Here is a 25,291-nt window from a genome sequence, read left to right as displayed (position 1 = left end):
CCATCACTTCTCTACTCTCTTCCCTTCCCTTTTTACTTTCCTGTTTCTAAAACTGCTATTAGACAAATATTAGGTCCAGTGGATGTTGCTTCCATATTTCTTAACATGTCTTTCATATGTTTGTTTCATCCTGCCTTGTGCTTTTCAGCCCACCTACTGAGTGTTTTTATTTCAACAACCAGATTTTATTTTAACTTTATTTGTATTTTGAAAAAACTTCAAACTTCCAGAAAAGTTGCAAAAATAGTATAAAGAATGCCGTTTACCCTTCATCCAGATTCATAAACTTACATTTTGTCACAATTGCTTTGTCATTCTGTGTGTATTCAAGAATTACAAAGGCTCATCTTGGAATGTCTCTGTACAAACACATACATACACATACTTTTTTCTGAACTAGTTGGAGTAAATTACAGAGCTCAGGCCTCTTTACCCCTGAATACTTCAGGTAGTTAATATAACCAATTATGTACAATTTTCAAAATCAGGAAAGTTAATATACCATAACAATTATCAGCAATACCATAGTCTGAAGACCTTATTCAAGTTTTGCTGTTGTTCCAATAAAGTCCTTGAGCACATTTTCCTGGTCCAGAGTCTGCCTAGAATCTCGCATTGCATTTAGGTGTCCTGTCTCCTTATTCTCCTTTAATCTGAAACAGTTCTCCAGCTTTGTCTCTTTCGGTACCAACATTTTCTAGAGTAAAGGCCAGTGATTTTGGGGACATGATGTTTGTGTCCTCAGGGCATCCCACCAGGAGGCCACAGCGGCAGTGTGGCCTCATTACTGATGGTGTCATTGTCGATTGTTTGTTTAAGTTGATACTCACCTAGTTTCCCTACTGTGAAGTTACTGTTTTTCCTTTGTAATTAGTATGTTACCAGAGATACTTTGAGACTGTTTTAGCATCCATTGATAACTTCTACCTGAATCAGTGGTTACAAAGTGGTGATTTTCTGATTCCGTTATTACATTTACATTTATTAATTGGCATTCTGCTACAAGGAATAAGTCTTCTGTTCTCGTTTATTTTTTATTATCAGTATGGACTCTTATTCAATAAGTTATAGTCAATTAGGTCATTTTTTTGTTTTGAGGCTCAAATTGACCTAGACTTGGCTACTGGGAGTTCATCAAGGTGGCGCCTGAGTCCTTTTGACGCGTGCCCATCATTTTTGAGCACTTCTCACTTTGGGGCACATGAAGGTGTTCCAAGCTCATCTGGTACTTTCCTTGCCCCTGCCATTGGGTCAGCCATTTCTCCAAGGCACTTTGGTTCCTTTTAGGGAGGAGGATATTTGGAAACCAGGATCTGGGTGGCAAATAATCAATTTACATTTCCAGTTTCCTGTATTCTTTCTAGAGATTTACATATTCCAAAGTTTTCAGTTTGGAACCTCTTGTCCATGAGACTAGTTTCCCACAGATGTTTAGCAGTTTGGAGTAGTTGCTCATCTGTGTATTCGTCAACCCCTGCTCACCCCAGTTCTGTGTTCCTCAGCTTCCTGTTTTTATCAAGGAGTGATGGGACTAGCTGTTAGAGCAAAAATAAGTAATGCTTTGCTCTCTTCTTACCTACTCGAGAGGATTCAGGCTTTCCTCACTCTGCTTGTGTACCTTTCCCCTTCCCCAGAAAAGAGTTTTGTCATTGTTGGGCTAGGTTTGGGGGAACTTCCTTGATGAAGGAGGATAGAGGAATGGTGCTTAGGCTAGAGCTGGGAGAGGAGTTGGTGATGTTTTCGAGAGAAACATCATGGGAGACCAGAGGAGCTTCAGAGTATGAGAGGAAAGGGGAGTTTTGAGAAGCATTTTTTATAGACCATATATCCTCTTCACGGTGTTTCTGAAATAGGGAGTTATTTTGACATGTACTAGTTTGTGGAGGCACAGCTCTAGATTCACTCCTGGGAGTCTGGATTGTGATAAGGTTACACGTGTCTTCTGGGTGTGGGAGGTTCTTACCTCCAAGTGTCAGTAGCTGCCCTGTAACTGAGAGCTCGGGATTGACGGGCACCGCTCTAGCTCAAAACAGAGGCCACTGCTGCCTGCTGCTTAGCTCAGACAAGGGGCAGCTGGGACTGACTGCCCACTGCCTTGACTGCCTCTCCTCCACGGACCCCTCCGGGTGTGTTAGGGGCTGAGTTTGAGTTTGAGCTCCCCTGAAATCACTCCCATCTCTCAAATGTTTTGAGTTATGATTTCCTATTGCTGTTTCATTTTCTGCTTGTTCCCTTCTACTTCCTGTTTTCCAGGAATTACTAAAATTTCCTGACCTGCTTATGGTACTCTTTGTTGTTTTCCAATGATATTTTGGAGTATTTTTGTGTGTATTTTTTTTCCATTGGGTTTGGGAAAGTCTGATACCACTCTGTGCTCAGTCATTGTCTTGTTCTGGACGCCTGGGTAACAGCGCACTCAAACAGATTCTCCACCCAGAGATATTAATGGAGATAAGAAATCTATCAAATGAATGTCAGAATTCTTGTTAATCTGGGGTCCTAGTTATTGAAGTGTTTAAACAGAAAATTTACACTTAAACTTGATATTAAGGTTTTGTAAAATTTGCAATGAAAGCACCCTATTTAAAAGAACCGTTGTCTCTCTAGTTCTCACCCCGGAAAATTCTGGAGTGACTTATCCATGCTGCTGGCCAGTTTACCAGTTAGCACTTTCATTTATAACCTCCCTATTGAATAGCACTAGCCATATGAGGGTTGCAAGACATGTGCCCCTTATAGAGGAGATCAGTTCACTCTGCTTATTATATGCAGTAAATTCCAAATGAAAGTCTTAAATGCTAAGACTATATTTACCCGCATGTTTCCATTTAGTCATCAGCACAGCCTGACCAGTAATAGCAGGACTGAGCAGAAAGAAGACACAGTGTTGTCTTTCTAGCAGCAAGGGTGACCTGGTACTGGCTTTCCAACCTTTGGTCAGGAGTGGCCCAGATACATCACGCCTTGGGTCAGGATTGGTCTTGTAGCTGAGCCGTACCGGGCAGGAGGCCCCGGCCAGAGGGAAGGGCAGGTAGGCAAGAGCCAAACCTGTGGTCAAGAAAATAAAATACCAGGATACTTAGAGCTGTTAGACTAACCACCTCATACTACAGATGGAGATGTTCAAGAGAGGTCGTGATTTACCCCAAGGTCAACCATCAATGGCAGAGTGGCCCGGCATATTGTTCCTTTTAACACGAATATTTTAGCACCTGAAGCACACCAAGCTTAGTGGTAAATAAATTCTAAGGGACAATTCTTTGAATCCATGAGCCCAGGGAAACAATGAGAAGGGCTGGGAACCCTGACAACCAACTCTGTCCTTTTTCGTCACCCAGACAAATCTGATTTTCGTATGGAGAGAGGTATATTCAACAAATACTGAATACCTACTACCAAAATAAAAATGTTTCCTGACAAGTAGATGACTGCTTTCTCAAGCCTGTTTGCGTCAGGACCTGTAAGTTTTTGAAAACCATGTATTGGTATTGTAGGAATAACCACAACTGTAAGCCGTACTGTCTAAGCCAGTATTCTTGTGGATACTGGGGAAGCCTCTGAGTGTTTTATGTAGGATTAACTGGAATTGTGAAGTCACATATGGCCTGGAGTAATGAAAATCACATACTAAATAGTTTGATTTTGTCCCAAATTTCTACCTACTTTACCAAATCCTTTTGCTCGCCATCCTGGTTTGCTCTGCAAACCAGGCAGAGATCTGAAGGACTTCACTTTATTCCAAAGTTGATAATTGTTGAGGGAGATTTTTAGTCTTCCTTCTCTTCCCTCAGCTCCCTTCCTGGTTAGAAATGCTAATAAGAACTAGGGTGGTCATAAGCTATTGGAGGAAGCAAAAAAGGTGAAGGCTATACACATTTTAGTTCGTGTTTGGCATGTCTTGGGCTTTACCCAGCATGAGACAAGGAGAAAAAGAAGTCAAATTAAAGTTACAGATAAATTCAAGGAAGGACTGAAACTAAGGAAAAGATACTAAGTTTGTTTCGCTTGGTTAGCTCAACCAGGTCTTTGTCTCCATTGTTGACTGACAGATACCAAAACAGGTTGGTTTTCTCCTACTGCCCTGCAGTGCGTGCAGACTGGCTTCCAGTATTGGCCAAAATGTCACTTCCATTTAAACATATTCTTTCTAGGAAAGAATGATTTTCTAGCATAAGATGAAGGAGAAGAGGAAGCAGGAGAAAGGTTTAAAGTGTTATATGGAAGTTTCCAACCACAGGAGGAGCAAAACACCAAAGAAGCTATAGAACACAGGGTACGGCCAAGAGTTGGAATCCAAGCCATGCCGCCTCGGAAGGCACGCCAACCCAAGGTTCACATGTCCCCGGACCAAGTCTTGCCCGGAGAGAAGCATTCCAGTCCTTCTCATCGTTAAAAAACAGCCAGACCCAGTGCGTCTAGAGGGAGGTCACAAATACCACGTTGTCTTTGCAGAAGGTTTCCAGGGAAGAGCTAGACCAACTGCATGGTCTCCAGACCAACCCTGGCCTGAGCCCCAGGCCAAGGTGAGCTGGATAAGTCCACAATGTCTGGTCAGAGCTGTGCCTTGTACTCAGGTTTTGAATATCAGGAAGCCCCCGAATGCAGTGCCTGGAGGGCTTCTCTTCATTATTGATCCCTGGGTTAGCTCAAACCATACTCTCTCACCCTTTTGCAGCTCAGCCATGGCAAAGGTCGTTGCTGGGCTCCCACCCCTCTGCTCCTTGGTGGTATAGACAGGGGTCCGACGGTGACCTCCAAACACCAGCTGCCCGGTGCCTGGCCCTGGGCCGAATTCAATGCTCACTGCAAATAGATAGACCCCACGCTCAGAGGCTCGAAAATAGCCATGTTCAGGGAAGTAGCTGCTGCCGATGTTGATGTAAGTAGTGTTGAACTTCACTGTCTGCAGAGCATCTGTCCCTTCTGAAAAGCTGGCGTAGAAGGCCACAGGGGAGCCTGGAATGCAGGAGGAAAGTGTTAGTGGCTCAGCCCCTCACTCCCTCAGGTGGAAAATTATACCTGCCTTCCTCGCCTTCTTAACATTAGAAATAGGTCCCATTTCTAGATACCCCAGATATTCCTAGTAGCAATGTATCTTGGGAGCTAACTGGCCAATTCTCAGTATTTCACTAGTTGAGAGAAAGGAAAATACAAGTCTGTTGTCTCTACTGGTGTACATTTTAACAAAGCACTTTCTTGTTTGATCCTTCTTTCCAACATCCTTGAGAGATAAGTACCCTGATTGAGGAGACTTTGAGTCTTGCATGGTTAACTTGCATCCGAGGCTAGATGGCTTATCAGTGGCAGGCGGGGACTGGAACCCAGGTCTCTGACTCCCAGATTCCTGCCACCTGCTAGGGATCTTGAGATTCCAGGGGAAAGAGAGAAAATATTACCTATCTGCAAAGTAGTAATGCTAACCCTGGTGAGGTAATTAAGGAATGAAGGGTGGCTCCTACTGGATGTTTAGCACAGGACCCTAGGGAGAGAAGGAAAACGCAGGTGGGACCAGGGAAGAAAAGTCTTTTCAAGCTGGTCATTTTAATGTTTTCAAAATGTTGCTCAGAGCCCTGGGATTACAGAGGGGGAAACAGGCCCAGAAAGGGAAAGCTTGCCCCAGACGACACACATGACCAAGCTGGGAGCTGTGGATCTCCTGACCTCTGGTACTCTTCCCACCTGAAGCACTTTGGCCAATCTAAGGAGGATGAAACAGAGAACACAGGCGAGCGGCCCGCCAGGCCCACGCACAGGCCTGGAGCGAGAGAAGACGCTCAGTGGAGAGGAAGGAGCCAGCCGGGCTGCCTGGCCAGGAGATGGGATGGGAAGGCTGAGTCCTGCTGGGCTCCGGCCACGACCTTGGCCTCGGCACTGATGAGGTCATGTTCCTCACGTGCTCCCTTGTTGCTCCCTCAAGCTGTGGGCTCTCTGTGCCCCCCCCACACACACCCCTCTCTGTTGAGACCAAGCTCCCCACTTCTCGGGATGAAACCAAGGCCTAAAAGAGGAGCAATTTGCATAGCAGTGAGTGACCTTGGTCCCAGAACTAGAGCCTCCGCTCTTTGGCTCCCGGTCCAACAGCAACCTCGTGAATGACAAAATTTTGCTTTTCTCTAGTTCTGGAAGATTTTCTGAGAATTAGTTCCGAATAGCTGGGATTCCCATCTGTGTGAGAAAGACTGGCTCTGCAGTTACCCCAGCACCCAGGAGGTGGCGCGCTCACCCCGCCGAAGCAAGGCCGGCCTAGCGTGCCCTCTGTGGAGCGCCACGGCCAGCCAGGGGCCCGACGTGCTCCTTGGTGGAAGGGTTGTGCTTCACTGATTTGCCAGCAGGCGGACTGAGAGTGGTCTTCCCTGCAGGGTGCGGAGTCAAGCCCTTTGGCCTTCCCATAAGACAAATAAGGGGGGATTTTTACTTTTAAGGAAAAAAATTTTAAGTAACAAAATATTGCAGTGGTAAACCCAGATACCTAAACTATCAGGCAGTTGAGGCCTTGCACCACTCACAAGGGAGAAAAAGATGTAAGAGTGTAGGTAGATACAGCCTCAGCCCTGAAAATGCTGGAGAAATGGGGAAACATTGACTGGTTTCTACTAAAGGTTAAGCCTTGTGCTAGGTTTTTGGTAAATGTATCTGCTAGTCTTCCTGACAACCCTTTGATGAAGGTAGTGGTTCTCCATTTTACAGAGGAAGAAATTGAGACACGTAAGTGGTGCTAGAGCCTGTGCCATGTCCACCGCTCCCAGGGAGACACTGGCCTCAGGGCCATAGGGAGGAGTGAGTGGGAGCAGGGCAGGCTTGCGGCGGGATCCTCAGCAAGGCCTCGGACTGCCCACGTGCCAGGCTACACGAGGATATAGACGGCCCAGATGGCGGCCTTGTACTTCAGCCCCAGGTCTGGGTGAGAAGGCGGCCGTAGCTCCAAGGCCAGCCTCTCTGGCAGGGTAGAGTCACTTGAGGCACAGAGTGTAGGGGTCCACTTTTCAGGGCCATACTCAGGGAGGGGCTGGGAAGGCTAGCTGCTCATCCCTTCAGCCTCAGAGGCAGCTTCCCAGGGCCCTGCAGAGGCCAGTCAAGGGCCTTTCACAGGCGAAGAGCCAGCTCCCTAGAGACAGCCAGACTGGGTTCCTCTGTGCCGCTTACTAGATGTGTGAGCAGGACAGTTGCCTGACTAACCCTGTTTCAGGTAAGATGGCAGCAGTGATAACGCGTCATTGAGCTGTTGTGATAATTCAACATGGCAAAGCCCAAGAAAGGCATTGTGGGGGACCTGGCTCAGAGCAGCAGCATGGGTCCACTATGTTAGCAGAACGAGCTCCTTTTGGGGCCCATGGCTTTCCCCTGTATTCACCTCTTGTGGGGTGCTGCCCATGGCAGAGGACACCAGCCCCTATCCACACACTCACTTGTATACAGGGGAAAGCTTAAAGAAACATGGGGAGTGAAGCGGGGTTGGGCGAAGAGCTGAGCTGGAGGGATTTGAGGGTGTCGTTATGGAGGAGAGAGAGGCATCCCCCCTCCCTGCTCTACAGTTAAGAGTGGCGGGCAACCACTGGTGTATATAGGAGCCTCAAGCATCTCCGTGCTGGGCTCTGCCTGCTCACTGACAGTTCAGTCATGTGACTTCTACCTCCTAATACTCCAGGTGGCTTAAGGGGCCCCTCCCTAGTCCTAAATAGAAGGTGGGTTAAGGGCAAAGCCAGTCCTGAGTAGTGGTGACTGATGGCCATCCTGCTCTCTTTCACCCCGGCCCCCTCTGAGGCAGAAGTGCTGTTGGCAGAGAGCACAGTCTTAGACTCCCCCAGCCTCCTTCCCAGGCTGGACAACTCACCTGCATCCCAGAGCACCGGCCCTTTGACATGCGCATCCTCCAAAGACTCCACTTGCTTCTGTTCCCTCCTCCTGGGAGCTTCCAGACCTTTCTGCTGCTTCTTCCCTTTCCTGCTCAGTATGGCCTGCAGCTTCCCCAGGTCCAGGCTGATGTTGGCTACCAAGAGTTCTTTAAAGTTCCCAAAGAGGCTGTGGAAGAGGCGCTGGTGCCGCTGCAAGCCGTGCTCGGTGGTGGAGAGCTCCCCGCGAAGGCCCTCGAGGGAGCTGTTGAAGGAGGAGGCCCAGGAAGCCTCGCAGCACTCGCCCACGCTTTCCATGCGGGAGCTCAGGCGCTGGAGCTCCTGCACTACTAGCCCAGCCAGATCCGGCCCGCCGGCCGCCGCTGGCGACGCGTCCCGATTGGGCTCCAGGCGCTCGGCCTGCCCGCTGGTCCCCGAGGCCCGTTCCAGGGCTGTCACCCGGGCGGCCAGCGCGTCCCAGCCGAGGGCCTGCTCCTGCAGCCCGCTGGCCGCGTCCAGCAGGGCGGTGCGGATCTGCTCGTAGCGCAGGGGCAGCGGGCTGGGCGCCTCCTCGGACATGTCTTCCATCACTTCCTCCCCGAAGAGGGCGGCCAGCACGGCCTCGTGCCGCAGCGCGTCCTCCAGCAGGGCCGCGAAGGATCCGTGCAGCCGGCGGATCTCGCGTCGCATCTCGCCCTCGGCGGCCCGCAGCGCACTCACCTCGCTGCCCAGCGTGCGCAGCTGACTCCGGAGCCGTGCAGCGTCGGCCCGCGCCCGCTCGACCGCCGCCTGGTGCGCATCCACCGCCAGCGACAGGGCAGCCACCGTGCTGCTCAGGGCCTGCAGGGAGGAGCCGTCCCGCTGGCGCCGCTCGTCCAGGCTCACCTGGGTCTCTTCCAGGGCACGCGTGGTGTCCCGCTGGCCCTCCCGGATGACATCCAGGTCAAAGTAGAGTTTCTGGCAGTTGCAGTCCTTGACGTACTTGATGAGGTCCGCGTGGCCGCCCTGCAGGTGCTGGAGGGTGAGGTTGAGCTCCAGGAGCTGCCGCTCCATGTCCTCCTTGTTCTCCTCCATGATCAGTGACTTCTCCATCAGGATCACCCGCAGCTCGCGCAGAGCTGTGTGGTTCACCTGAAGCTCCTGCACCTGCCGCTCTACCTTGCTGATCTGTTCGTAGGTGTCATCGGATTCCAAATACAGCTCCTTGATCTCATCCACGTGCTGGGCGAGGGTGGCCTTCATGTCTGCGAGGGTGCCCTGTAACTCCTCTTCCCTGTGGGCAGTGGTCACATGCAGTGCAGAGAGGTTCCTCTGCAGCTGACCCAGCCTGGCCTGCAGGCTCTCTGGTTCCGGCCTCGCTGCTGCCCCTGCTGCCACCAGGACCAGGCTGCCATTGACCCCCGGGGACTCCTGGGCCTTAAGGAGCTTCTTCAGCTTGGTGTCCACATCGGCCTGGACCTCCAAGAGGGACTGGTGCAGGGACAGGTGCTGGGCATGCAGGTGGCCCTCCACATCCTGCCGTAGCTGGCCCACCCTCTGGGTGTTCTCCTGGACCTTGGTCTCAAATTTGGCACCAAGATCCTGGAAGTCAGCTCTGGCCACAGAGCTCTCCTGGACCCTCTTGAGGGCCTGTCGGTTGGCCTCCACATCAAGAGATAAGTTTCTTATGGCCTGGGAGAGGCTGTGCAGGCTTTGGTTGAAGCTTCTCCACATGGGGCTGAGATGTCCTTGCAGGAAGGTGTTGATGTGGGGCAGTAGCACTTGCTCCAAGGATCTGCCGGGAAACTCTACAACAGATGCACGTGTTTACACAAGCCCTTCGGGAGCAGACAGCCTCCCCAGGGGGTGACTGAGGAGGCGGGGGGGTGGGGTGGGGGCTCTGAGGTATGGGCCTTCCTGCTCGCCCTCCCACTCATCCCCTAGGATGTGACTGGGCTCTTCCTCAGCCCATGGAACCTGCCACTCACCAAGCTCTGTCTGATTTGCCTCAGTTATTGACACTGTGAGGTTGCTTGCCAGGGCCTTCCATAGGCCTGGGAGGCTGTCTGCCACCTGGTGAATGTCATTCTGGAGATCTCCCAGCCGGCGTTCCTGCTGCTCCACCATGTCGCTGATGTCTGCATCCCGGTGGCCTGAATACACATGAGACATAAGTGTCTAACTTCCCAGGCCTGGGCAGAACATGAGGTGCAGAGAGGAAATTTGGGGATTGAAACAGGGAGCTGTGTCCTGATGTCCTCTGAGCAGGAGCTTAGAAGCCTTTAACTCCAGAAGGGCAAATGCATGGCAAGTGAGCCCTCACCCTGCCCCCTAAACCCACAGCAGACATGACTAATCCACCGTGGCACACTTTCCTCCTCAGTCACAGGGGCACGGCTTCTCAACATCATTCTAGTCAGCCCTTGTCAATAGATAGGAGTTCACCGCATGATGAAACTTATTCCCCATCCCAACTATGGCCCGGCCTTGAAAGCCTCACCAGTGGTGTCACTTGGTGGTTCTGCTGTGCTGATCATCACCAGGGACAGCATGACTTCCTGGCCCTGGTTAGGGGGACTGTGGGGAGGCTTCTCCCAGGACATGGGAGCTTATGCAGTTCAGGGGGCAAGGAGGGTGCCGGATGAAGCTGTCCTTCCCAGAAAATGGGGTCAAGGGAAAGGGTGCGTGTGCTTGGCCAGCAGGCAAGTCACTGAGGGCCCTGGAACCTGGCTGCCTTGGTGTGGGGGCAGGGTGACACAGGGCCACAGAGGGACCCCTGCTGATTCTGGGGACATAGCTTCTCTGAAATGGCACTACCCTATCAGAGGAGAAGAGCCCTGGGCACATGGGTTCTTTCTTCCCGCCTGTCCGTCCTGTTCCTTCCAGGAAAGCAGCATACCAGGTTCAAAGTCAACTGGCCCATCCCAAGGCTCCTGGAGGCTATCACCTGGATCTTCAGGCTCAGGAATCGCCCTGGGATCTGCAGAGAAGCATCAGATGTTGACACCAGAGGTCAGAGGGGCTGCATGACCTCTGGGGTCAGAGGTCAAGGGGGAAGGGGGATCACAGGGAACCCTACCGTGGTGCTGGCAGTCGGGTCCCACAAAGCCCGGGCAGCACCTCCATGCCACGGAGGCCAGCACCTTCTGCTTGACCTGGTACACCGGCTTGTGGGCCACGCGGTACCTGCGGGAAGACGGCTGGCTCAGCGACTCTAGGGGGAGCCGGCACAGGGCCTGGACGAATAGCCCACCCTGCTGCACCCCGACTCACATGACTTTCACTTTCTGGCAGTCTGGAGCCCCGTGTGGACATGGCTGCTGTGAGTGGACGAGGAATTTCTCTGTTTTGCAAGCAGCTACGAAGGTGACCAGCCTGGACTTCTGGTAGGGACACCAGTTACTGGAAAAAAGCCAGAAGAGAGGGCTGCTGAGCCACACCCAGGCCCCCCACTGCTAGAGGTCAGCAGGGAGCCAGTGCCGAGCGCCCCGCCCCCTCCACCGCCCCTGCCTCTCTGCCCTACCCAGTCTGGGGGATTCTGGAATCCATTAGCCTGAGAAGGGAGCGCTCTGCATTATCCATTCCTCTGCTCCAGAGCAAAAGCCCCACAGACCCCGCCTGCAAGGGCACCTGCTCCGTGGCCTTCCAGGAAGCGCCCCTCACTCCCGGGTCAGCACAGAGAGGCTCAGGAGCCCCGCCCCCCGCAATCACAGAGTTACCACCAGAGTCAGGAAGGGATCTCTGTTTCTCCTGGTGCCAGGGAGGCAGCGTGGTGCTGCTGGGGCTGGAGAGTCCTGGGTTCGAATCCTTCACATTTTCTGGTTGTGTGACCTCGAGTGAGGCACTTAGGGAGTTTTCGTTTCCCATCTACACGATGGAGATCATAATACTCTCCTCCAAGTGGACAAAGGAGTATCAAGTGCCTGGCTCTTCCCAAGTGCCCAGTGAACACTGCTGTCCTGCCCGCTCTGGCGGCCCTGGCAGCCTGCCCCATTCCCATTACCACCCACATCCTTCCTCACCGGAGACCCGGCTGCGGGGAGGGCGCCTGCTCTGGTCGTGCCCCATCATGGCCATTGTGGAAATGGACTCTCAAACAGTTGTGGGGGAAGGCAGCCAGGCCGAGCAGTTCCTTCTGTGGAAAAGGCCACCCACACTGAGGTTGTAACGAGTGGTGTGGGGTCACACTCGGCATCCTGAACACCCGGGAGGTCACCCTGCCTCCTGTGCCCTCCACCAGCGTGTGCTGCCGTGCATCCAGGGTGGAGGGCTGCTCACTGCTGGCAGAGCCCCAGCTCACAGATCTGGGGGCAGAGCTGATGCCCTCAGCAAGAGGTCAGAAGGCCCTTCTCCACGCCGTCAGCTCTCGGAGCAGAGCTCTCCAGCGTTGCAAGTGGTAATGACCTCCATGGCTCTGTTCGATGTAGCACCTGGTGAGAGCGGGTGCTGGGCTCCGGCTCAGTGCCAATGTGGAGGCTCAGACCTTCTCTTCAGGGTCCCAAGGGAGAGTGGGTGGTCTCAGATGGTGTGATAGGTGCTAGGACCTGGGGAGACTTTGGGGAGGAGGGGATGATTAGGCTGCATCTTACGTGGAGGGAATGAGGTGAAGCACTGGGAGCTGTGACAGAGGTATGTGGCCCCACTGAGTTGCGGAGGCTGGGAGCGCGGAGAGGGCTGCCAAGGAGAGGCGATGGGGGTAAGGAGAAGCCAGACCGTGCAGGGCTTGAGGGCCCCCTGAGGACAGGGCTCCATCCTGAAGGCATGCGGAGCCGTGGAGGAGCTTAAGCAGGGAGGTGACATGGAAGAGCCACCCTGGTTCCTGGGTACAGAAAGGATGGGAGGGGGCAAGATGTAGGTGGTGGTGTCAGGGGTCTAGGTGGGAGATAATGGCAGCGTGGACTGACTGGACCATGGTGGTGGATTTCAGGAGAAAGGACCACATTTGTGAGATGTTGGGAGGCGATGTTCAGGGCCCTTGGTGATTGAGTGGCTCTCAGGCTGCGATTTAATTCTCTGGAGCTGATCTCTGCCCCGGGCCCACCAGGTACCATCACACAGGGATACTGCTGGGGACGGCAGTGGGGTGAGTTGAGGGGGATTGAGTGACTCTATCTATTTTGAGTGCTGAGACCACGCAGCCTGCCTTCCCACTTGGCTCCCAGAAGCCTGGCAGCTGGCCTTTACCCTCTTGGCTGCAGACTGAAAAAGCTTCTCAGAAAATTGACCCCACTTGAGGGGAAAAACTTAAAGACGCTGACACCAGGGGTTCCCCCCAGTGAACTAGCCCAGCAGAGCATCCTATAACAAAACAGATCACCCATCCACCCAGCTTCCAATCAGCTTCCCAGCCTCTCTACTCTTAAGCGGCCAGACATCCAATGATGACCCCTGAGGAAAATCTCTTACAAAAGTGGGAGGTCAAAACGAGCAAATGTAAGAAAATCAACTTGAAGAAAACCAAGACTGTGCAGGGAGAAAAGAACTTCCCCCCAGATTTGCATTAATATTCCCAGACTGATAAGAGAACTTACTGCGTTCCAGAAACAAGAAAAAGAAGCCACTTTAAAAATGGGGGCAGAACACTGAGAGAACAAAAAAGAACCCTTGGAAATTAAAACTATAATGGTAGAAATGCAAGAGAAATTTAATAGAAATGTTAAAGGGTAAAGTTAAAGAAATTTCCCTAAAAGAAGAGCAAACAGAGATGGAAAATAGGACAGAAAAGATCAGAAAAATAGAGGACCAGTGTTGGGAATCCAACATCCAAACAATAGGAGTTCCAGAAAGAGAGAACAGAGGGAGGGAATCACTGATGAAAACAACCAAATGAATAGTCCAGAAGAGAAGGACGTGGAATTTCAGATTCAAAGGGCCCACTAGTTACCCACAATACAATGAAAATAAACGCACAGCAAAGCACATCGTTGTGAAATTTTGGAACTCTGGGAATGAGAATGATTCTACACTTTCCAGAGAAAAAAATCAAGCCCCTCCCCAGCACGTGCACACACACACACACACACACACACACACACACACTCTCTCTCTCTCTCTCTCTCTCTCTCACACACACACACACACACACATATCAGTAAATAGAATAGCCTTGAACCTCTCAACAGCAGTACCAGACACTAAAACATAGTGGAGAATCACCTTCAAAATACTGAAGGAAAATTATTTCCAATTTAGAATCCTATACCCAGCCTAATTATCAATTTAAGGAGCACAAAATTAAGACATTTTCAACAAGCCAGATTGATTTCAAAGCATTTCCCTCCCCAGGACCCTCATCAGGGAGCAACTAGAGCAGTGGTTTGCAATCTTGCCATCAGACCTTCACATCAGAAGCGTCCTGTGGCACTTTAAAAATGTGAGCCTACAGGCCCCACCCCAGGCCAGTTAAAGGAGATTCTCTGGGATTAAGGCCTGGTCTTCTGCATTTTAACGCTCTCTGGGTCATTCTAAGGCATAGCCCAGGATTGAGGACCACTGTGCCAGAAATGTTCCACCAAAACAAGAGAGAACACCAAGAAACAGGAAATCATGGCATCAGGAAACAAGAGTTCCAGCACAGAAAGGAGGTAAAGGGAGACCCCAGGACAATGACAGGCAGGGGGTGAGTGAGCAATGGTCCAGCCTAGAGCATGGCTGGAGGATCAGAGAGGCGTCTCCAAGAAGACACAGGTGGTCAAACGCCTGACAGGAATGAAGGTGGAGAGCAGATGTGGACAACTGGCTGAGAGTTTGGAATTGAACGGTGACAAAGACACTAAGCAAAAGGAAAAAAAAAAGAAAAAAAACTAAGCAAAAGGAAAAAAACTAAAACAAAGACAATTGTTTATTTCAGGGAAAACCAGAAATGTGCAGGGAGGAAAAAGGACGCATAGGCTTTCCAGGACATACAGACTGTTACATCTACTCAATTTGGCCATTGTAGCAGGAAAGCCGACACTGACAGGATGTAAATAATGGGCATGGCTGCATTCTAATAAAATTTTATTTATAAAACAGGTGGGGAGCCAGATTTGACCCACCATGCCAGAGTTTTCCAAGCCCTGCTTATGTGTGTGTATAACTAATAAAAACGAAACTTAAAAATAAAATAATTTCTATCTGGAAGAGAAAATGCAGATGAACAGGTAAGAACATTTTGGAAGACAACGAATGAGGAGTTCTTCATCTAACTGTTATGACTGACTCTAATGCCAAGGAATGAAAACAGTGGGACGTGAAACCTGGTGGTCCAGCGGTTAAGACCCTGCGCTTTTGATGCCGAGGGTGCGGGTTCAATCCCTGGTCTGGGAACTAAGATCCCACAAGCTGTGCGGGTGTGGCCCAAAAAATAAAATCAATCCAGAAAACAGTGGGACGTTGGCACAAGATTTGTCAAGCCAGTCAGTGGGAACAGAGACCCGGAAGAGACCCGTACATCCCCGAGGGACTAGTAAATGGTAAAAGGGACATGTGAAAATCAGGATGGAAGCAAAGGATGTGCACTCAACACAGAAATAGGGGACTGTGAAAGTGCTGGGCCCAGAGGTTAGGGCCGGGGGGCAAGGTGGCCACCTGCACAGACTGTTTCAAGGATCAGCGACTGCAGCCCGCACCTTGCCCTGGGCCCCATGGAAATTCCTGGAACATGCTCAGACCTAGAGAGAAGTTATTTCTGTAAACCAGTTGTTCTCAACGGGGCGTGTGTTGGGAGGAGAGGGGATTCGCCCCAGGTGTATTTGGCAATGTCAATAGTGCAAGGCTGAGAAACACCCGCTGTAAACTAAGTTCTGCTTGTCGCGTGCCCTCTGAACGGCTGCAGAGGGTCCAGGAGGCCTGTACCCTGGGAGCACCGGGTCTGGGCTAGCCTGCAGGGAGTGACCGGGACTTTCCACCTCGGGTTCCTAGAACTGGAAGCAGTGCCGCCCACCCTTCCTGCCCAGGAACTTTCTCTCCTGACCTGCCCAAACCTCAGGCTCCAGCAGCCGCCGTTCTCCCTGCCCACGCTCCCCTCCCTTGGCACAGTACAGGCTGCTGGCCCAGAAGCCTGGGAACATTCCTGACCTTTGCTTTGGTTTCCTCCGGCTCTTGGCGGTTTCTCGCTGGTACACTGAGCCCCCGGCCCAGCTCGCTGAAGCGCCCCATTGTTCTCACTGCCTCCTGGCCTCGGGCCCTGGCCCTCTTGGCACTCTCATCTCCCAGTGGTCTACTGCGAGGCAGGTGCCAGCCTAGAAATGAGCGTGAGGGTCTCCAGCCTGCTTTGGGCCTGTCCTGGGCCTCTGACATGGCCTCTGATGCCCTCCTGCCCCAGGCAGGAAAGAGTCTGCTGCCCCCCTTGGAGCTTCTAATAGGAACTGGGAGGCCTGGGCTCTCCTCCCTTCCCTGTCCCTGGACTCAGGGTGACCTTGAGCAAGGCCCTTCTTCCAGTCCTGAAAGTGTGGAGAAGACTCCCACTCCCAGCCCCTCCGTGAGGAGAAGCTATAAGGAAGGCAGAGAAAGCCTCTGGCAGGGAATGGACTGTTAGCCTGAGCCTCCTGAATTATAAATGTGCTGCCGCTATGGCCCATTGGGACACTTAAGTGCCTCTTAACCAGCCAGTAAAACGTACCTCCGACTGCCCTTTAAGTCTTTCTGTGGAAGGAAGTTGTGTTCTTAGTATGCTGGCTCTCTGAGGTCCTGGATGCGGCTGTGATTGTGATGACTCCATGGGAGAAGTTTGCCGGGCTTGGTCTCTGAGCCACAGAGGAGCCCAAGGCCCACTTGGTGTCCATCCCTGAGCATAGCTCACGCCAGTGGGGCTCTTCCCTGTTAGTGCTCAGGGCCCTGTGCCTTGGAGAACAGATACAGGTGCAGGAGGTACAGCTTGGCCCAGAGACCAGCGGTCTGGGCTCCACTCTGCTCCTGTGTGACCTCCAGAGATATGCGTGACTCCTCTGGGCCACAAGCTCCCAGCTGCAAAAGTTGCAAACGCTCCTTGTGGAGACACTGATGCTGGTGACCGGGGCCAGCTGGGCTGCTGGGAGGAGCGGCTCCTACACTCCCACCCCTCTTAGGGGAGACAGAACTGAGGACACCTGGGATTTGCAGCCCAGCCAATGTGGGCCTGACCCATCACTTAGGAGCTGTGTGGCCCCTGGTGGCGACCCCACCCCTCTGAGCCTCACAACATGTAAAGTGGAGAGAACAGGGGCGACCTTGCAGTACTGTCACAACAATGTGGAGATGGAGCACCTTGCCTGGGTCTTAAGCTCAGTCCCCTCAGCAGGCTCAGTCCTGCCTGGGAAGCGCTCATGTGTCTGAGGAACCCACGTCCTAACCTCCTGCTCTCCCCACCCCCACGAAAGCCTGGGATCAAAGAAAGAGCCTCTTCCCCACAAAGCCCAAATACCCACGTTGCTGGCTCACTGGGCCCAGCCCCACGGGCTCCTGGGTGACCTAGGAAGCACCAACCATGTCCCTCCTGCATCCTGAGAGCTGGCATCCAGCACCACATTGTTTTGTTCGAGCTTCTCCTTTCAAAGGGTCTTTTTTTTTCTTTTAAATTTATTTATTTTTATTTGTTTGGTTGCGCCGCGTCTTAGGTGGGGCTCGCAGGCTCCTTAGTTGCGGTACACGAACTCTTAGCTGCGGCATGCATGTGGGATCTAGTTCCCTGACCAGGGATCGAACCCAGGCGCCCTACGTTGGGAGCGCAGAGTCTTAGACACTGTGCCACCAGGGAAGTCCACAAGGCATCTTATCTGGGTCTGTGTCCAGGGCCTACCCTGGCCCCCAGGCCCTGGATACAGGTATGAGGGGCAAATGCAGGGCAGGGCCCTGGCTCTGGCAGCCAGGGGGCAGGCCCGCCAGGCTCGTGGCGGGTGGCGTGGGTGGTGTGGTGCCCCTGCTTGGCTGTGGAGAGCCTGTCCGCCTCCCCTTCCCCATAGCAGGAGCAGGGCTGGGGCTGCGTTTCCGCCTCTCCCCTCACGGGAACACGGGAAGCAATCAGCCTGAGGAAGCCGCGCGGCGCTTCCTTCCTTTCTCACCAGACCCTCCGGAGGCCTCGACAACCTGGGCTTGACCTGTGGGGGCTGCAGCTTTTGGGTTGTAGGCAGGAGACCAGCAGGCCCGATGGGACCCCCTGGAGGTTCCTGGGACCAGGGCTTGGGACTCCTGCCTGGGTGTTCCCGGGCCAGGGTACCCTTGCACACACACCTGCACACCCTGAGACCACCAGGCCATGGCTGAGTGACCCCCTCAGGTCTTGAGCAGTCCGGAGACCCACCCTCCCTGGGGCTAATGGAACGCAGTCTCTCCCCACAGCCCCGGGGTGGGAGTGGGGGAGAAAGAGAAGCATCTCCTACCTCCTGCCCAGCCGCTTGGGCCCCTCATACTCCCTTTCATCAGAGGGAGGCCGGCCACCCAGAGACAGGGGCTTGGAGTTGGGGGCTTTGGGGAGGGAAGGCTGGATCCTTGGTCCTGAAATCAGAGCTGGGTGACTGGGTTCCCCCACCAAGAGCCATGTGCACCTCCCAGCTCTGAGCAGAACTGGGAATGGTGCAGGAAAGGGGGTCTCTCCAGGCCAACTTCTCCCCTCTCCTCCCACATGGCCCGCCCCTCCATCACCTAGCGGCAGTGCACACTCGCTTGCTCTCACCCTCCTGCCTCTCCCTGGTCAGATCTGCTTTCGGGCAAGTGTCTAACAAACACATTCACCTTGAAGTGTCAGAGCTGTATGAGAACTGTCCCAGGAAGGTTTGGGCCAGGCCCACGTGACGGTGAATCTCGGCCAGCCAGACGGGAGACTCGTAAATTGGCCCCTCTCACCCTCCAAATCCTTATAGATGCCCTCAACCAAGTCTGGTTTGGGCGGAGAGGGGGAGGGGGGAATAGGCACCCCTGGGACTGGGACCAGAGTATGATCTCTAGAGTCAGACTCAGATCCTGGTTCTAGCTCTCCTCAGCTGTGTGACCTTAGCCAGCTGCTTAGCCTCTCTGAGCCCCAGGCTCCTCTGTAACCGGGGCTGTAAGGAGGATTGAGGTAACACGTGGCAAGATGCCCAGCCCAGGGATGGGTCCGATAAATGGCACCTGCTGCTCTGCCTGAGGGGTACCCTGAGGAGGGACCCGCATTCCCAGCACCTTATCAGCAGGAGGATCCCTGGCCCTGGACACACAGAAAGGCTGGAAAAGGGTGTCCTGGTCTAGCCATAACACCATTCCGCCCATTTCCAGAGGGCTGCCGAAGCAGAGCTCGCTGGGTGCCACAGCCTCCTTTTCGTTCCTGAAATAGAGCAGGGCACCCTGTCTGCTCACTGCTCGACTGTTAGGGCCAGGATGAGGGCCCATGCCGGTCCCCCTGGGCGCTCAGATCCAAGTCCAGTCCCCAGGAGCATCTGTCTTCTGTGGCTTAGGCCGCGCCAGCCTCAACTGGGCTCAGCTTTCAGAACTGACTTACTTCGAAGAATAGGAGCCACTCCCAGGTCAGCTAGAAACTTCCAGAACCCCAGCCCCTCAGCACCCCGGTGGTCAATGGCATAGAGTGCTCCCACCCTGTCCAACCTCCAGGCCCCTTCCCTGCCATGGGTAGGCGGGGAACTTCCTGTGGTCCTTAGGCTGGGCCCTGGGGTACCCAGTCCGGGCCGGCTGGGGGTGGCCTCCTAAAGGGGAGCCTGCCACCTAGCATCTCATTCAGCCTCACAGCTGGTCCAGCAGGTAGGTAGTATAAGCCCATTTCACGTATGGGTAACTGAAGTCCAGAGAGTCCCTGCTTTGGCTGAGCTGGGACTCAGATCCTGTACCACTTCCTCCCCCAGGTCCAGGCCCTCCTTACCGTCTGACGGGGTCCCTGTCCTCAGCCTCTGCCCTCCAGACCCCAGGTGGCCTGGGGCTGTGTGGATCGGAGAACCTGGTACTGGGGACCTGGGCCCAGGCCCCCAGCAGCCCCCAGCCCAGGGGCCCCCCGACGCTGAGCAGCAGTGTCAGGATCATCTTGGCTTGGGGCGGACTCAGCCTCTGTGGGTGACTCCAGAAACTACCAGCGCTGGTGACGTTGTCTTCAAGTTAAGTCTCAGAAGGAAAAAAAAAGCACGGGGACAACAAAGAGAGGAAGTAGCCTGGGCCGGCCCACCCGGTGAGTCTCGTCCGGCCCCCCTCACCCTCGGCCTGGTCCCCACAGGGGCAGCCAACAACGCAGGCCAGTTCCCGTGTGCCCTGGGAGGACGTGGGTCTGGGACACTGGGGGTGCGGGAGACACGGGGGGAGGTAGCTCCACCAAGCGTGTCCCCATGGGAATCAGGAGAACCGCACCAGCACAGAGGCGGGGCAGCAGGAAGCGGTCGGATCAGCCTCAGGGAACCTGCTGCCCATCCACGCTGGTGGCCAGGAAGTGGGGGGCACTCGTGCCTACTCAGCACCTCTCACCACTGGGCAGTGGGAGCCAGCAGACGGGTGGAGGCTCAGAAGGACAAAGGAGCTGTCCTAGGGTCGCACAGTCTGTAGCTGGGGCCAGGGCCTGGGTCAGCTCTTTGTGGCTCAGCTCCCCAACCTGGACTTGCCCGAGCCCCAGGATGGGGGCATCCGTGGTGCTGGTGAGAAGTTGGGTAGCCCAGGCCAGTCTGGGAGGTTGGCCACTCTTGCCTGACAGACCGGCTTGGTCCTGACCCCTGCCCTACCTGGGACGCTGGTAAACAGAGGCACCTCCCCTCTCTGTGCCTGCCCCCCTCTGTGACCCCTCTCTGCCCCAGATGTACACAGATACAACAGCCCCAGGCCTGGGAGCACCCAGTCAAGGCTGCCCCTGTGGGTGCGCAGGGCGGCAAATGAATGAAGGGCAGTGATGGATAAGGATGTGTCCGGCCCTCTGTGGCCCCTCCAGGGAGGGCAGGGGACAGGAGGGGAGGGTTGAGCCAGCAGGGGCTCGGGAACCCTGGGAGAAGGGGGCGGCGAGCCTGCTTCCTCCCTCCCTCCTTCCCCGCCCCCACCCCTGGGCTGGCTGGGCTCCCATCAGCCGCCGCTGCATCATCATTATTTCATTGGCAGCAATAAGAGGCAGCAGTAGGGACAGCAGCTGCGGCAGCACTCGAGCCAGCTCCAGTCACAGTTCGCCCGGGGAGTCAGGCCCCCGTCCCTGCCCACAGCCATGGATGTCTTCAAGAAGGGCTTCTCCATCGCCAAGGAGGGTGTGGTGGGCGCCGTGGAGAAGACCAAGCAGGGGGTGACAGAGGCTGCTGAGAAGACCAAGGAGGGCGTCATGTATGTGGGTGAGTTTGGGCGTGGCAGGGCCTGGCGGGGCAGGGCAGCTTGGTGGCTGCTCAGTTACCTGGGCCTGACTTTATCCCCCAGCCCCTGGGAGGCGTTTTGAGAGGGATGAGGACGTGGCAGTTGAGTCAGGGTCTCCCAGCCCTGGAGGACCGCCACTCTCCCGCACACCCCATTGTCTGTTTGGCCTCCTCAGGGCCCCAGGGGCCTCTGGGACAGAACAGCAAGGGAGGCACTTAGCCCTCAGACACACCTGTTTGTGCGCACACAGATGCACACACCAGCGCACACCAGCGCCCCCGCCCAGCATCACCCACAGGCCCCCTAACTCGGGTAAGAAGCCACACTGAGCCTGGAGCCCCGCGGACTGAGCAAGCAGGGGCTCAGCAGCCAGGCCACGGGCCCCCACCCTGCCCAGAGGGAAGGGGCGCGTCAGGCGAGATGAGACCAGCCCTCAGTGTTCTGTCCAGCCTCCCGTGCACCCCACCCCCGTCAGCTCCTTCCGAAGAGGAGGCTGAGCCGATGACTCAGCTCTCGTTGACCCTGTCCTGCGCTGCTTCCGAGGCCCAGGCCATACCCACATGAGGTCCAGACCCTACCTCAGGCCTGGTCTCTCTCGTCCCCCCATCCTGTCCTGTCCACTTCCCATCCGTCCCCTTCCTCCAGACACAGCAGGAAGTGGCCTTTGAAAGGATGGCCGGCCCCCAGACACCATCCTTACCTCCCACTGACCCTGCAGCTTGTCCAGCTGTTCTGTGGTGTGTTTGCCTGGCCCACTCCCCCACTCCCAACACCAGGAGTGGGACTGGGCTGACATCTCCACTTCCTCCACAGGAGCCAAGACCAAGGAAGGTGTTGTGCAGAGTGTGACCTCAGGTGAGGAGCCCCAGTACCCGGGGACATGGAGGCTAGGACGTGCAGGGACTTTTGCACCCTGGTGCTAAAGGCCCAAGCCCAGGCACCTCCTTTCCCCCCTGCTGTATACGGACCCAGATTTCTCCAGAATCTGGGGCTAGACCCAGGGTGGACTGCCCCCATCGTCGTCAGAGCTCCCCTGGAGTCAGAAAGGGGACAGCCTAAGGTCTCCAGTAGAGCCAGCGTTTTGAGCGCCCTGGGAAAGGGGCTGCTCTGGCCTGACGGGAAGGCCAGGCCTGGGTGGGGTGGGGTCAGGGCCAAAGCCAGCCAGATTCCTCCCACAGTGGCTGAGAAGACCAAGGAGCACGCCAACGCCGTGAGCGAGGCTGTGGTCTCCAGTGTCAACACCGTGGCCACCAAGACCGTAGAGGAAGCAGAGAACATCGCGATCACCTCCAGAGTGGTGCACAAGGTGAGACCTGGTCCCCAGCCCTGGCCCTCAGACCTGTCCCATCCTTTCCCCTGGGCCCCAGGGAGGCCAGCTGGGGAGGAGGCACTATCACCCCACTGACATGCAGGGGAATGGAGACTCAGGGGCCCTGGTCTGCGTTTGGTGTTGTCACATCCATTAAGTCCTGGAATCGTCACGACCACCCCTGTGAGCAGACCTGTGTGGGGCCCAGTTGGAATGAGGCTCAAAACCACATTCTCCTGACGGCGCTCAGCATTTAGGAGACACCCCATTCCACTAGCGAAAGCGGGGTCCTGAGGGCCCCGAGTGGTGACGGGCGGCCTCCCACGGGCAGTGGACACCAGCTCAGAGCTGCCGGGTCACCGCCAACCCAGTGTCCAGCCTCCCTCCGGGCCTGGCGGGGCAGGGCCTCCTCCTCCAAGGAGCAGCAGGGAAGCAGCGCCCCCTGGTGACGGAAAAAGAGTGAGGGTTCTGACCACACCCTCTGCCTCCACCTTTGCGAGCGTGCGTGTGTGCGTGCCTGGTGTGAGTGTGCCCGTGTGTGTGTGTGTGTGTGCGCGCGCACGCACGCGCGCCGGGCAACAGAGAGCACAGGAGCAGGGGAGCACTCCCAGGGGGTGGAGGCTGGCTGGGAGAACTGTCCCAGAACCCACCACAGAAAGACTCTGCTTAAAGCATTTTACACCTACTAACTCATTTCTTTGGCCCCAAATCCCATGAGACAGGGTGTGGAAATGAGGCCCAGAGAGATATGGTAATCAAGGTCCCATGGCTAGTCTGAGTGAGCCTGCAATTCTCTGGGCAGCCTGGGTCCCGAGACTGTGCTCTGAAAGGGAGACTCTGAGCAGGAGATCGGGAGATCATGGTGGGAGCATTGTGGGCAGGAGGTTTTCCTATTCCAGAGATGTGCCGTCTCAGCTCTGTACGAGGCTGTGCTTTAGAAAGCTCTCCTACCTGGCACAGGCCCCGAGGGGCCTGTAGAGTCCCAGGCACCCAGCACTAAGAATCCCTGCTCCAGGGAGTGGGTGGGTGGAAGGGTGGGGGGTCACCCTGCCCCTGGCTCTGGGGGCAGCACCAAGGCGTCTGTTTCCAGGGCCAGCACAAGGTCTCCGGATCCTAGGAACAGGCAGGTGCCCTTGCTCCTGGTTCCCAGCTCTGCCTCGTCCTAGCTCTGTGACCTTGGGAAGCTACTCGACCTCTCGGGGCCTCCATGTTTTCAGCTGTAAAATGCCTGGGGTGGGGGGAGGGTGGGGCTGAGAGTATCCATTTCACTGGGCTGAGATGATGCAGGGAAATGGCCCCCATGAAGCAGCTTCGCCTTGCTCGTGGTGAGCACCCGACAAAGGGAGGTGACTACATCATCAGTGCCTCTGGGCACTACCCAAATGTACCCCAGGAGATCCCAGGCCCCTCCCTCCCCCATCCCCCAGCAAAAGAGGCCTTGGGATGGGGCCAGGCTGCCGCTGCACCTCTGAGCAGAAGCCTGGGCACTCCTCTCTGACTTTGGAGGAGGGCTGGTGAGCCCGTGGAGCTACCCCAAGGAAGACATTTCCTGGTGACACCCAAAAACCAGCCGTGACTCACCCTCCAGTGAACCGTAGAAGGATGCAGCACTGCCAGTCTGTCTGACCATTCATGCCACTGGCCTCATGCCCCCACCCTGGGGCAGCAGGACTAGGTAGGCGGCCACCTGTCCTTTGCCTGGAGAGCCTGCCCCAACTCTGGCTGCCCCAGTCCACCAAGGGGCAGGATGGCCCCATGGTAACAGAGAGGTGGCAGGACCCTCCAGAGGTCGGAGCTGAGACTAGTGTCCAAGCTGATCACCCAGTCTGGCCCAGCCTACCAGCTTCACACGACCACCCCCAGGCAGGCCGCCATCTCAGGCAAGCGCCTGGCCGGGTGGAGGTGGATAGAAGGAGACAGGAAGTGGGAGAGGACCGTATAACCGCTGCTGGTTCCAGCCAGACCTGCCTGAGCCCAGTGCCCATCCAGGAGGCAGGGAGAAGGAAAGTGGGTGGCACTCATGCTACTGGGATAGGGTTGGGCCTGGAGCAAGCCAGACCTGATCCCTGCAAGCCTCACTGCTTTGACCTCCGAGACCTTAAGCTGGATACCTGGCCTCTCTAGGCATAGGGTCCCCATGTGAATGGTGATAGCATGCACCTCCTCCTAGGGCTCTTTGGGGTCACAGGAGGACAAGGGTATGTGATCATGTGATTCAGGAACGCTGAGGGTGGGATCAGGCCTAGTGCTTCAGGGGCCACTGCCCACTCCACCTCACTGGGCTTCCTCATGGAGGAGGCCCAACCAGGGACTGTCAGTGACTCAGCATCTGCTTTTGGGGGTGAAGCTGGGCTCAAGGGTACTTGGTACCCCCGGCAGGCCTTGGCATCATCAGGCAGAGCCCCCGCTGTGAATCCTTACGTGAGGCTCTATCACCTCCAAGGTCAGTCTGGCCCTCATACCTCTGTCACCTCCAGCCCTCCACATAGAGCAAGATGATGAGGGCCTCTGCTCATCTTTGAGGCCAGGGTGACAAGGCCCTGCATGCAAGGAGCTGGGGACTCTGTGCCCTCCACCTGGTCCCACATCCCCTTTGCTTTCCCACAGGAGGACCTGCAGCAACCTGCCCCCTCGCAGGAGGACGAGGCGCCCAAAGTGGAAGAGGAAGTGGCTGAGGCGGTAGGACCTGGGCTCCTGGTGTTACAGGGGGGTCCCTGGGCAAGCTGCTTCCCTCCTGGGGCCCCAGAGCCCTCAAGGGAGCCTCTTGACCTGCAGGCCCCTGAGCCTGAGTGTGAGGTCTCCTCATGGATGGCCCCCTCAGGGCAGAGGGGCACAGATGACACCTGTCCCCACCCCGCCCAGGGTGGCCACTGAGGGCTGGGGCCCCAGAGCTGTGTGTGAAAGTCTCTCTCTCTCCCAG

The 25,291-nt window shown here is 55.2% G+C and overlaps 2 protein-coding genes across 5 annotated transcripts in view; one reads left to right on the top strand and one right to left on the bottom strand.

The window, feature by feature from the left end:
• Positions 1 to 179: 179 nt before the first annotated feature.
• MMRN2 (multimerin 2) lies at positions 180 to 19,854 on the bottom strand. 4 transcript variants are annotated; one of them, XM_073793365.1, is made up of 8 exons: positions 16,411 to 19,588; positions 11,831 to 11,943; positions 11,082 to 11,210; positions 10,888 to 10,994; positions 10,708 to 10,788; positions 9,797 to 9,961; positions 7,832 to 9,616; positions 180 to 4,956 (listed from the first exon to the last, which is right to left on the bottom strand). In XM_073793365.1, exons 1-8 carry the CDS (start codon positions 16,507 to 16,509, stop codon positions 4,571 to 4,573), a joined length of 2,865 nt encoding a protein of 954 aa, XP_073649466.1. In that variant the 5' UTR covers positions 16,510 to 19,588; the 3' UTR covers positions 180 to 4,570. The 4 variants fall into 4 exon arrangements, with proteins under 4 accessions (XP_073649466.1, XP_004327555.3, XP_073649467.1 ...); XM_004327507.4 differs by lacking the exons at positions 11,831 to 11,943; positions 16,411 to 19,588 and adding an exon at positions 19,615 to 19,854; XM_073793366.1 differs by lacking the exon at positions 10,708 to 10,788 and having other exon boundaries at positions 16,411 to 19,589.
• A 968-nt stretch (positions 19,855 to 20,822) lies between these two features.
• The window catches only part of SNCG (synuclein gamma), a 31,767-nt gene continuing 27,298 nt past the window's right edge, over positions 20,823 to 25,291 (top strand). Inside the window, exons 1-4 of the mRNA XM_073793380.1 lie at positions 20,823 to 21,043; positions 21,876 to 21,917; positions 22,241 to 22,368; positions 24,979 to 25,050. Of these exons, the coding sequence (XP_073649481.1) occupies positions 20,923 to 21,043; positions 21,876 to 21,917; positions 22,241 to 22,368; positions 24,979 to 25,050 (363 nt within the window). The 5' untranslated portion in view covers positions 20,823 to 20,922. The remainder of the gene's footprint in view (positions 21,044 to 21,875; positions 21,918 to 22,240; positions 22,369 to 24,978; positions 25,051 to 25,291) is intronic.

Source organism: Tursiops truncatus, chromosome 16 (assembly GCF_011762595.2).
Source record: "Tursiops truncatus isolate mTurTru1 chromosome 16, mTurTru1.mat.Y, whole genome shotgun sequence".
Taxonomy (NCBI): domain Eukaryota; kingdom Metazoa; phylum Chordata; class Mammalia; order Artiodactyla; family Delphinidae; genus Tursiops; species Tursiops truncatus.
Note: the sequence above shows the minus strand (reverse complement) of the source record. Positions and strands in the feature narration are given on the sequence as shown.